This window comes from Diadema antillarum, unplaced genomic scaffold, assembly GCF_040938485.1.
Source record: "Diadema antillarum isolate AM-2024a unplaced genomic scaffold, OU_Dant_1.0 scf00000087, whole genome shotgun sequence".
Lineage (NCBI taxonomy): Eukaryota > Metazoa > Echinodermata > Echinoidea > Diadematoida > Diadematidae > Diadema > Diadema antillarum.
The window spans coordinates 691,007-703,424 of NW_027270976.1; the positions used below are offsets into that span (position 1 = coordinate 691,007).

Sequence of the window (12,418 nt, forward strand, 5' to 3'; positions counted from 1 at the left end):
CTGAGTCTGGATAGGTCACTGTCATGAGGTAACTTCAGTTTTGAGCAAATGTTTGCGTCACTTCTGAGTTTGAATAGCTTACTACCATGGCATAACATGTACGCTGCAAGTTGCACGGAAGATGCTGACGAGAGTTAAAACGATGCCAAATTAAATCTATCCCACCGCTGCCACCATTTGTAACGTATTTTTGTGTTGTGAAAGAATTGTGCCTAAATGCTTTAATCATACAAGCACACTATCCCGAGCAAAACACGATGTACAATCTGCCTGGGTTGCTTGCCAAAATATATGGCTGAAGAGGCACTCCTTTTGTTTTAACTCGCACAGCAAATTCATGACAATCATGCCACTCACACAGTCATGTACTCAAATCACCATCACCAATACCCAAGTCATCTCAGAAGAGACTTAATAAAGTAGGTCGCAAGACAAGTACATACCGTTCGCTGTTGACTTTATTCAGGCAAGGATCAGCACAAAGGCAAACTTGTCCACTGGAGATTAGTTTCTTCTACCAGGACCAAAACCAGACTCTCTCCTCTCTCCATCTACTCGGACTTTTATACTGACCGTCCAAACTTTTATCCCCTCTCTCTCTTTCTTTCTGTCACTCTCTCCCTCCCTCTCTCTCACTACCTAGCTAGTTACATAATCTTGGGCGTACACAGCCCTACAGTGTACACCAGGGAGGTGGTCCCTGCCTACCCCCAACATCATTGCCATGCACAAGGAGGATATCCCTCTCTCGTACACACACACACACACACACTTATTCACACAAACACTACTACCTCGTAGCTTGTGCTCAGGGAGCATACATGTACAACAAAGTAGGTCTGTTCTCTGGGAGTTCCATTTCTCTGGAAGGGGTAACACTAGGCATGGTCCTTGCTGTAGGTCAATTTTGTTACAATACCAATGTATTTAGCGTTAAACATATAGATTTTGAAAGCTCTCATGGCACACTCGATAATTCAAGTGAGGTATGTTCAATATACGCCACAAAGATGACTTTCGGCGAAATAAGACACATGATTGTTATTGTAGTTTGTGATATAGAGCCTGCATGGTATTAATGTTTAGTCGGATACTGCTCGATCCGGTCCTTATCGAAAGCTTTGTAACTTCCTTCTAATGTACTCTAGTTTGTAAATAATTCTTATCCAATGACGTCCCACAATGCATGCTGACACATTAACAAATAAGTCACATATTTATTGACTGAATCAATGATTATTTATTTTCAACTCACCTCAAACTGCGCAGATTAGCGGCTTCGTCAGAAAATAATGTGCTTGGACCAGAGCGCTCATGTGCACTCTTATTATACTGTGCATGTATAGAACCGTCTGTCCTTTTTCGTCTGTTCTTGTACGAGGTCTGTATAAAACTGAGGAGAATTGATCAGGATTATAAGATAGTATTAATGAGTTTAGATATCGCTCTGATATTTTGCAGAGTATATATACATCAAACATAATTGACAGACTTGAAAAAAAGATAGATCTTATTATAACGTTATATATACAGATATAACAATCTTGAAAAAAGTATCATTAAACGAGAGAGAAAGAGAACGAGTGAAAAAAATTTAGGCAGATCAAAGGTCAGGTAAATCTGTTATGTAACCCTTGGTCCGAAAACAAATGCATGATAAGGCAATACCGGTATACGCTTTTTCCATGATTGGTTAAACACTTAATCGTCGATTACACACTTACCGTTGTTCCGTCGACCTGAAACTGATAAGGAGTCTTCCCTTCGCGTTGTATAGTTCGACCAAACCTCGACCTGATATGGGTTCCTTTAATCATACAGTTGAGTGGATATTTTGATGTCGGCCCTACAATATTTATTGTGAAATACAAATACCTTTCTTAATAATATAATCAACACCTGTTGCTCATAGGAATCCTTGAAAATCTATTCATCTCACATTTTGGCAAATACCAGACCAATCCAAAGTGTAAAATTTTCCACATAACAGGCGTCGTTCTCGACCGGCATAAATCAATATCACAGTAAAATGTAAGGCACCATTATAGCAAAACCTTTTTGTATTGCAGTTAATAACGCCTGATTGAATGACCGTGAGATGAAGAGCAACCTCTTTTAAAACTAGTCGGCGGGCTAGAATTCGTTTCCTTTGAGTCGTAATAACACCATAACAGGACTTCAGGAGTAACAGGACCATTTTTGCTTGATATCCGCAATGGCCAGAGGAGAACAGAACGGACGAATGAATTATTTTTACCACAATCATCCTTTCATCTAAAAATATTCTTAAAGTAAAAAAAAACAGGGTGGGGGTGCGCGTCTCAACTGTAATTGTGTGTAATTCTATTGTTGTCGCATAGGTTTATATACAGGATTGCCCTTAGAGGTCACAAGGACAAGATATATAAATTAAGTATTATCACAAGCCCTATCTACCTTTAATTTTGGTTCGTTCATTCCATCAACCACCGCCCCCCCCCCTTCCGTATACCTGACTCAATCATGGCTCCCTGCTTATGGCAACCATTCCCCTGACCCCCCCCCCCCTTCTTTTTTTTTCCCTCTTGTCATTGTTTGAGTGTCGTGGGCCTACACAGCCACTCCCAGATAGCGCATGTTAGGCTGTCTGTATAGTCCATAATTTTTTAATCCATGTCTATAGTATCTGAATTGCCTGTGACAAAGATTCTGCTATATGTAGGATCGCAAGCTCGTGATGGTGTAGGCCTATAAGAGGAAATTAAATGACAAGTCTGACACTAAACATTTTGTGCTCTCTGGTGCGTGTGGTTTTGCGGACCAGCCAAAGAGGTTAGCAGGCAACGATTATAATACCTCTGTCAATGAGACCAGCATATTATTACTAAGATTCCTCACTGTTTGCAGATGTAAGCAATTGCCATACAGCCTGTGCTGCATGGGGGCCCTACCAGTGAGGCCACGGCAAAAAAAAAAAAATAATAATAATAATAAGAAAATAAAATAAATTAATTAAAAAAAAAGATTATGCCAACCCTGTAAGCAGCGGGTGCTGTTCGTTATTCCGAAGGTTCGCTATTCCGAAGGTTCGTTAATCCGAAACACACAAATTCCCTATACCTAGATGTTCGTTAATCCGAAAATGAAAAAGGATTCGTTAATCCGAACATTTGTGGCGTTATTCCGAAGGTTCGTTATTCCAAATATTTGTTAATCCGAAAATGAAATTCGGAATAACGAACCTTCGGAAAGACGAATCTTCGGACTAAAGAGCCTTCGGAATAACGAACCTTCGGTATAACGAGCTGTAACCGACTACCGTAAGCAGCCCACTGCACTCATCGGATTATAGCATGGGCGTCACCAAGGGGGGGGGGGGGGGAGGGGGGGAGTGCGCTGGGTGCGAACGCACCCCCCTTCAGACCCTAAAAAAAAAAAAAAAAAGATTACCACTTCAGTCTGCGAGCGACCTCAACGTCGGACGCTAAATAATTGTTGTTTTTTTTTTTTTATTATTATCATTTTTTTTTCTTTCTTTTTTGCACCAGGGACGAGAAAAAAAAAATCGCACCCCGGGCTCTGGCAGCACTGATGTTCCTAGACAGTGTTTACTATCTATCGACCGTACTATTTCCGTACGGTGTTTCACTCATTGTGCAACGGATTATTGAATTTCAATTCTGAAAATGCAAAAGCTCGGTCGCGTGGGAGGTGGTACCCCTCCCACACCCTCCCCCGTTATGTCTCCAACTATACACTTAGCAAACTTGGGGGGATTGACAATATTTCACCAAAAAGCATAAGTTATTGATATCTGTCACTTGAATTCAAATATGTAAAAAAGTTCCCTCATCCTCTTTGATTTATGTTTCCCCCGCTCGGTTCCTACCCACAGATTAACAAGACTTCACACATTTGGGGACTGACAATTTTTCGGAGTACATGACTGTATTTCAAAGAAGTGTGCATCAGATTGTTCTACTTCAAGTCTAAAGATGCAAAAGCTCCGCCGTCTGGGAAGGGGCCACCCCTTTAACACCCTCCCCCTGTCAACTTTCATGCATTACTATGCCTACACAGTGATGTTGCACACGTCGTGGAAATAAGGGCTGAGATGCCGCGAGTTAAGCCAGGCTGACACTTGCACGACATTTGGCCACGATTTTGTCGTGGCAAGTCGTGACCAAAATTTTGAATATTTCAAAATTCTCGTCCCGACATGGCACGCAGGTCACGACGGGTCTACGCACACTTCACGCCAGTTTACGACTATTGTTGGCGCACTGTACGATTCGAATCGTGCCAATGCGTGCCGCAGAATCGTGCAAGTGTCAGCCTGGCTTTAGTCAAGCAGTTATCTTTTTCCTTTTTTAATAAAAAAAAAAAAACAAATTTCACCAGAAATGTGCACTAGAACGTTGAATTGCAGGTCTGAAAATGCAAAATCTCCCTGTCGTGGGAGGGGGATACCCCCTCCCACACCCTCCCCCGCTCGGTCGCTCCCTCGCACATAATAATATGCTATATTCCACCTTCAAAGTTTTTACTCCCCCCCCCCCCCCATCATGAAAACAGATCGACACCTCTGGAGTGGATTATGCAGAGAAAGTTATGTGCTAAAAAATGTGTTAAAATGAAAGGTTCATCATTGATTATTGTGACAACTAAAGTTTATTGAGACTTGCTTGAATTGACTCATTTCTAAACGGCTTCTATATTGTGCTTCATGATCGCCGCAATACATTACATGATAATGAAAGTGTGAAGTCCTGATTAATTATGTCAATATAGGATTATGTGTTATATAATTATTATGATATCTGATTATTACAATCTATTGAAAATCACAACAAATGAATATGAATCAATAAAGTATTTCTGGGGAAAAACAAAACAGAACGGTACATTTGATAATGTTGTCCATTGAAGTTGGTTAAGAAGAATAAGAGAGGCAGTGATATCGGGACTTTAGGATAATCAGTTTATTATGTTGTCTATCTCCGGGACAGATAGTAAGTGTGTGTGGGCGTATGTGTGGAGGATTTTAGGAACACACTGATATATCTTCAATAATTTTAAGATATAAATGTATATAGGGCATAATAATGATAAGATAATTATACAATCAATAATTTCTTGTTGGTCAATCTGTAAGGGCAGTATATATGTATGATAGGTGCCCTCTACATTAGCTTTTTCTATCTTGTCCCCAGAAAATGTACCGTTGAATAAAAAATCATATTGATGTGTTTTGTTTTGTCTCTTCGTTATATTATGTTCGTTCAAAAGTCAAATTCCCTTAAATCTCCCTCTAGTTTATTTTTGTGTGTGGGTGTGTTTGGAAGCCCCCTGTAACAAATAATTGATTAATTATTTAAAGACCAAAATGAACAATAAATGCACTTTTCTCGTCTAAAAGTTGTCAATTTCAAAACTGAAAACGGCGATTTTTTTTCGCACATAACAGGGCGAAGAATACATTAACAATATACATTATTACATCTACACACTAATATTTAATTGAGTGTATAGATGGTAGCCTCGCGTCCTTGAGTGTGCCCCCCTGAAACATACCTTTAGTAAACCTTACATTTTTCATTTTCTTCTGTGCTTCTATGCTCATTTATAAGAACAAATTGTATATTGCTCGAACAATGTAGCTCGCTCCCCCTGCCCGTACCTAGTAAAATGAATAGTTTTCATAAGTTCTTGGCAGTGATTTTTTACTATATGTTTTATTCCCTTTGATTTAAAATGCTCTATAAACGTGACTTTTACACTCTTGTTTCTACAAAAAGTCCCTTCCGTGGGAGGGGGTATCCCCCTCCCACAACCTCCCCCGCTCGGTCGCTTCGCTCCCTCGCCGAGGATCTCACACCGTCACATAAATGTACCCCCACATAATCCTTCATAGCGATTTTTTTTACTATGTTTAATTCCCAAGAAGCGATATTTTTTTACTAAGCTTAATTCCCTAGAAATTTGATTTGAAATGCTCCATAAACGCGACTTTTACACTCTTGTTTTTACAAAAAGTCCCGACCGTGGAAGGGGGTAACCCCCTCCCACACCCTCCCCCGCTCGGTCGCTTAGCTCCCTCTCCGAGGATTTTACACCGTCACATATAACGTACCCCCGTGTAGTCCTTTAGAGCGATTTTTTTTAAATGTTCAATTCCCTAGAAATTTGATTTAAAAATGCTCTGTAAACGCGACTTTTATACTCTGTTTTTACAAAAAGTCCCTAGTATACCGTGGGAGGGGGTATCCCCCCCACCCTCCCCCGCTCGGTCACTTCGCTCCCTCGCCGAGGGGATGTACCCCCGTATGTTATAGTCCTTCACAGTGATTTTTCCACTCCATGTAAAATTGATAGTTTTCATAGGTTATAGTCATAGTCCAAGTTAATATGATCACAATCCTTCGCAGTGATTTTTTTTACTATGTTTAATTCCTTAGAAATTTGATTTAAAATGCTCTATAAACGCGACTTTACACACTTGTTTTTACAAAACGTCCCTACCGTGGGAGGGGTTATCCCCCTCCCACAACCTCCCCCGCTCGGTCGCTTCGCTCCCTCCCCGAGGATCTCACACCATCACATACTGTACCCCGTATAGTCCTTCATATAGCGAAGATTCGTGTATATACAGTCACTACAATGTATAGTGTATATATGTAAATGTACATGACACAGAAGCCAATAAATCAAGTAAAAGAAATCTCACAGGTTACATTTAGTATAAAAACGTACCCCCCCCCCGAGTCGAGTCGAGTATTCTTTTGTTATGCGAGAAAACTGAAAATATGTTTATTTTTCTTGATTCTTTCTTTATACCGTTGTACACATGTGACATCACAAGCTATAGAAGTCTTCTCATCTAGCCGTGACTGAGCTGAAACTTCAAGAATTCATAACTTTTGAACGGATTGTCCAATTTTCCTCAAACTCTCAATGATGTGTTCTAATAATATTGCTGCATTCACTCAACGCACATGTCTATGAAGGTGAACTTGTCCTTTAACCAACCCTTTGTGTGCTACATTCGTCTTTATCCGTATAAAGTGTGAGTGTGAAATTGAGAGCATTTGACTCATTGTGACAGGGGTTGATTTAAGTTAAACAAAAAACGCCAAACACAAACTAAAATCTATATTCTATCGTAATTGTTTGATTTCGTTGTTGTTGTTGTTGTTGTTTTCTATTTACTGATCAAATACTCACTGCTGTTCAAATTATGTGAATACTGGGCTAAGAAAAGCAACAAAACAGGGGGAAGGTGTGGAAACCCGACACGAGAGACCTCGCGCGTTTCATTTTTAAGTGAAATTTACCGCCGGATGTCGTGCGCACATTTGACAGAATATTTGGAAATTTTTAATCAAAATAAACCGACACAATGGTTATTCATTTTTTAACTGTCGCATGAATTTTTCACTAATTGCTAAATTTACTTGAAATGTAACGTCTAAGCACATCAACCGAACGGGGAGGGGGGGGGGGGGGCGGGGAGAGAATGTTGAATGGTGTAGGGCAGTCAGGGGCCTGTCTTATAAAGACTTGTGATAGAAATCAATCACAAGTTTTGTGTGTGCTGCAATGCAAGTTGCGATTGATTTGGGGACTTGTGATCGATTTGAAGGCTTTATGAGACGGGGCCCAGGAGGGGTCGATGAAGCTGTGAATGTTTAAGATTAAAATTCAACCATCTGGTACATATCATACTGGTGGAATATTCGAAGTTTTTATTCAAAAAGTTATGACGATATGTTATGGTTAATGGTGACAATCTGCAAAAAAAAAAACAAAACAACAACAACCCAACAACAAAAACAAAAACAAAAAACAAACAAGAACTTTAAATTCTTTCATTGTTGCGTTATTTTGAACAAAATGCGATCCTGCACGTGGAGTAGGCCTATATTTTTAAATGTTTTTATTTCCTTCCTCTTGCAATTATAATTATAATTACAATCATATTTGCAATTATTTACAATTACACAAAAATAAGAATACAGTCATAAAATGATTGCCTCATACAACATAAGATAATCGATACAGAAAAAAAAAGAAGAAAACAAGCCCTCACTGTTTTGCTCAAATGTTTCCCTTGATCATCTAAAACAAAACATCACGACGACAACAACAACAGCAACAACAACAACAACAACAAAAACCAACAAAAACAACAACAACAACAACAACAACAATCCTCTCACTCTCAATGCTAGTACATTATGTACATGAACAAAACATCTCTGCGGCGGTCCCGCAGTAGCGCCATCTACGTTGAGACCTGGAACGTCAATAATCGGGGATGGGGCACACAGAATTCTGTGGGCCTATGGCGATGGGGATAGATAAACGCACTGTACTGTGAGCTGGAACGAAATCATTCTTACTTGTCCATTATACAGTAAGTAAGGCCATGCCAGAAAGATCATAAGTAGAGCGTAAACCGCCTACCCACGTGCTGATTTCAGAGTGGGGAAAGAGTGGCATCCAGTACAGTGGCTACACAGCAGAACAGTAGTAAGAGCAGATCATTTTTTCAGGTACATTTTATTCGCTGGTTATTTGTCAACTGGAGGAAACCCGAAAGAAAGAGTTGAAAAGATTCAGAGCTGAAAATGGATAGCTTCTTCCACACCAATAGGCATTACATCGTCGGGGCAGCGCTGTTAGCAACGTCAAGTGTTGCTGCTTACTCAACGTATAGACTTTTGACAAACGAACAGAGGAGGAAAAAGAACGACAACAAGTATGAAACAGAACAACTAGTGAATGAATATCTGGTATTTCACTATGGGGCTCCGGAGGAAGTGCTAGCCTACAGTTTCGGTCCCAGAGATGCCCTCGACTTCCCACGCCGGGTTGCAGAAGAAGCACTTCAGGCGCTGCGGACCACTGACAAGGTATGATCCCCCGGCGCAGCCCGGGTGGAAGGGATACACAGTCTGAAGTAGAAGCCTCTACTTGTGAGCGTGCACATCTGGCCTTGCTGGGTAGTCGTCCCGCGTATACAGTATTACCTATGGCTATGTGTCATGGTGTGGTCCTGTGGGTTTAGTCCACGGCTGGATACATACCCAACGCCCACAAAACGGCAACACTGTGATGCCTCCTCATGGCCTCAGTGGCGGTAGAGGGTAAAGGTGGTGCGCCGGGCCCGCGCCCCCTCTTCGTTTTAATTTTTTTTGTTAAAACAAAAGAAAAAAAAAGTGTGTGTGTGTGGGGGGGGGGGGGGTGCGTGCGCCCCCTTGAATTTTGTAAAGGCGCCTACCCTTTAGTTGTACAGATCTCCTGGATTTGTTTGTATGAAAGTAAACGTCAAATATCCACAGACTATTAGCAAATGTTTTTGCACAATTTGTTAAATGACTTGATCCAATATGCCATCAGGCATCAACTAGAAAAGCACTCTGAGAGTGCAGACCTACACCATGCAGTTTACTTCCACCTATACACGCATGCTGAATTTCCCAATATAGAATCTTTTTTTTTACGTCATCAGCTTCCAGCTGCACGGCGCCTCACATAAGCAGACTTGAGTTTCATGCAAACCTCACATATTTGCAGCTTGAACTCCTAAATTCATTGACCCTGTCTGCTGAAGGATAAAAAAAAAAATCCATAAAGAATCCATAAAAACTTTCAGATCACTACCAAAAATTGATCATCTGTTCCTTGTGTCATTATCAGCTTATCCTGCAAGTTTCATCCAAATCCACCATCAACTTTTTGAGTTAGTTTGCACACAGACAAACACAAACAAACCAATGCTGATGAAAAAAAAAAAATCCTTCCTTGGCGGAGGTAATGATGATCGGGCATAAAAAAAAATAAAAAAAAATCAAGCATATTTCTAACATATTGAAGTGGGATTATGACATTACATCTTAGAACACATGCATCTTTTTTGACATTGTCTTGCCTCTAGGCACTAAGTGCTCTCTTCCTCTTTTGTTTGCATGTCATCTATTTAATAGTCAACGATTCCAAGCAGGGCCCTTGACATTGGCTGTGCTGTGGGGAGGACTTCCTTTGAACTGGCCAGAGAATTTCAGCAAGTGGTTGGCATTGACTTCAGCCATGCCTTCATCGATGCCTGCAATCTTCTCAAGGACCATGGCAGTCTCCAGTACTCCGTTACCGATGAAGGAGACTTGAGAACAGATCTCACTGCTGTAGTAGACTCCTCCATTGTAAGCTGCCTTTACACACTACCTAATGTCTTGATTAACCTGTTGAAGATGGGTCTCGAGAATACTCGAGCAGGTGTCTATGGGAAATGTATGTTGCAAAATCAGCTCATCCTCAATGGGTTAATTAAGCTCATTATATATATCTACTGTACATTTGTTTGCAATCTGAAAGAAATGGATTTCACATTAATTAGAGAAAGAAAATAAGGAAGGAGAGAAACATGAATCCTCTTGATAGAGAAGTAGATGATAGTTTCAAAGTTTTGAAAATAATTGATGATCCTGCATATCAGAAAATATGACTACCGGGTAGCTCCAGTTAAAAGAAAGAAAGAAAGAAAGATAAAAAATTGCTTTGATACCAGTGTGTACTGGTAGGGTTACTACCACAAGCCATGAGGGGACTATGTTGTTTCTGGTTGATAGAAGTGGATTGAAAGGTCTCAAGTTGGGATATCATGTATATCATACATGATGATACTCTTGTAATTGGTCTAAAAGCAATCATATGACAAAGATATTTCCATATCAAGTCAGATAAGTAAGCAGATACACATGTAGCAGATGACTCGTAATGGCACTGTGAACACATCCAGTTTGTGCTGGGCCCATCATATTTCACTGTGCATTCTTCCGTCCTTTGCATTGCATCATGCCATCATGTTGTAGTACTTTCTTGTTTCCAACACAGGCAATGATTAAGACATTCTTAGTGAAATATACAGCAGTCTTGGAACTGGTATATTCTAGTGGGCTTTCCAGCCAAATCTAGGCCATATAAACATTAATCTTTTTTTTTCTTCTTCTTCTTTTTTGGCTATCTGTTGGATGTAAAGCAGATTCTCAATAAGATATAAAAAAGATTCACTACAATAACTTTGGGTGATGAGACACATTTAATCTTTTGATGTTGGAGATGTTAAAGCCACTTTCCTCAGCAGTAGCTCCTTAGAAAAAGTTGCATGTATCCCGACTGATGGCTTATCCTATCATCTGTATGAGCATCGATTATTTGTTTATCAACTGTCAAATAGCAAAGGGGAATACAGTGAAACAGAAACATTGATCATTTCCATCTCTGGTCTGTACTAAGCATTTCTGTTAAATCAGCTATACATGTATTTTCATTGACACATTTAATTTTTTTTTTTTTTTGAGGGAGGGGGGATAGTCATATCATATGTCAAAACACATTGAATTGATAGAAACTGAATGAATTAACTTGTATTATGTACGAGAGAAACATGGAAACCAGAGTGTCTTGAAATTTTCTTCTAGAGAGTGATACTAAACTGGCATCCACACTCATTATAAGAAATTTTCTCTTATTATCATCACACTTGTACTCCAAGGACCGGAAACGTTGCCACTTCCAGCAGGGTGACGCTTGCAACTTACCACTTGATCTAGGCCAGTTTGGCTGTGTGGTTGCTGCTAATCTCATCTGTAGGCTACCAGACCCCATGGACTTCCTTAACAGAGTTCCTGGTCTTGTGGCATCGGGTGGAGTCTTGATTCTAACAACTCCTGCGTCATGGATGGAAGAATACACACCCAAGGTCAGTGCACTTCTGTTTCACAAAGACATCATTTCATACAACAATTATTACCCAAACCAAGCTATGTAATCTATTTTTTATTTATAATTGCACTAACTACTTTCTCATTTATATCATATATTATATGCTCTGTTATGTGTTTAATTTTCTCATTATGATATGATTTATTTTGGGGGGGAGGGGGAGGGGCATAAGTAATTGAAGCTATGCTTTTGATTGAGGCTCCCCCACTTTGGTTCTTGTAACTACTACTTATTTACCCATTGTTGCGAATATATTTGTCGCAAATGAATATATTATTAGAATAAACATTTTGGATATTTTTGTACATCATGAAAGACAAAATTTGATTTCATTGTAGTAATCATTGTAACTTAGTTATATTTGTATCTTGTTTGTCTTTTACCCAAAGTGGAAATAAGATTCAAATCAATCAATCAGTCAATCAATTTAGATATTTTGTTTTTTGTGTTACATCTGTGTGTACAGTCAAAATGGATCGGTGGGTACAAGGACCAGTATGGACAGCGGGTAACAACCCTGGATTCCCTGAAGAGGATTCTTGGGCCAGACTTCACACTGATGGACGACAGGGGACTTCCCATGTTCATCAGAGAGACAGCTAGGAGAAACCAGTGGACTGTTCCACAACTCAGTGTATGGCGAAGAAAATAA

The 12,418-nt window shown here is 39.9% G+C and overlaps 1 protein-coding gene across 1 annotated transcript; it reads left to right on the forward strand.

The window, feature by feature from the left end:
- The first annotated feature begins 8,422 nt into the window (after window positions 1–8,422).
- LOC139718008 (uncharacterized) lies at window positions 8,423–12,418 on the forward strand. Its single transcript, XM_071629494.1, has 4 exons — window positions 8,423–8,894; window positions 9,969–10,184; window positions 11,537–11,743; window positions 12,233–12,418. Exons 1-4 carry the CDS (start codon window positions 8,610–8,612, stop codon window positions 12,416–12,418), a joined length of 894 nt encoding a protein of 297 aa, XP_071485595.1. The 5' UTR covers window positions 8,423–8,609.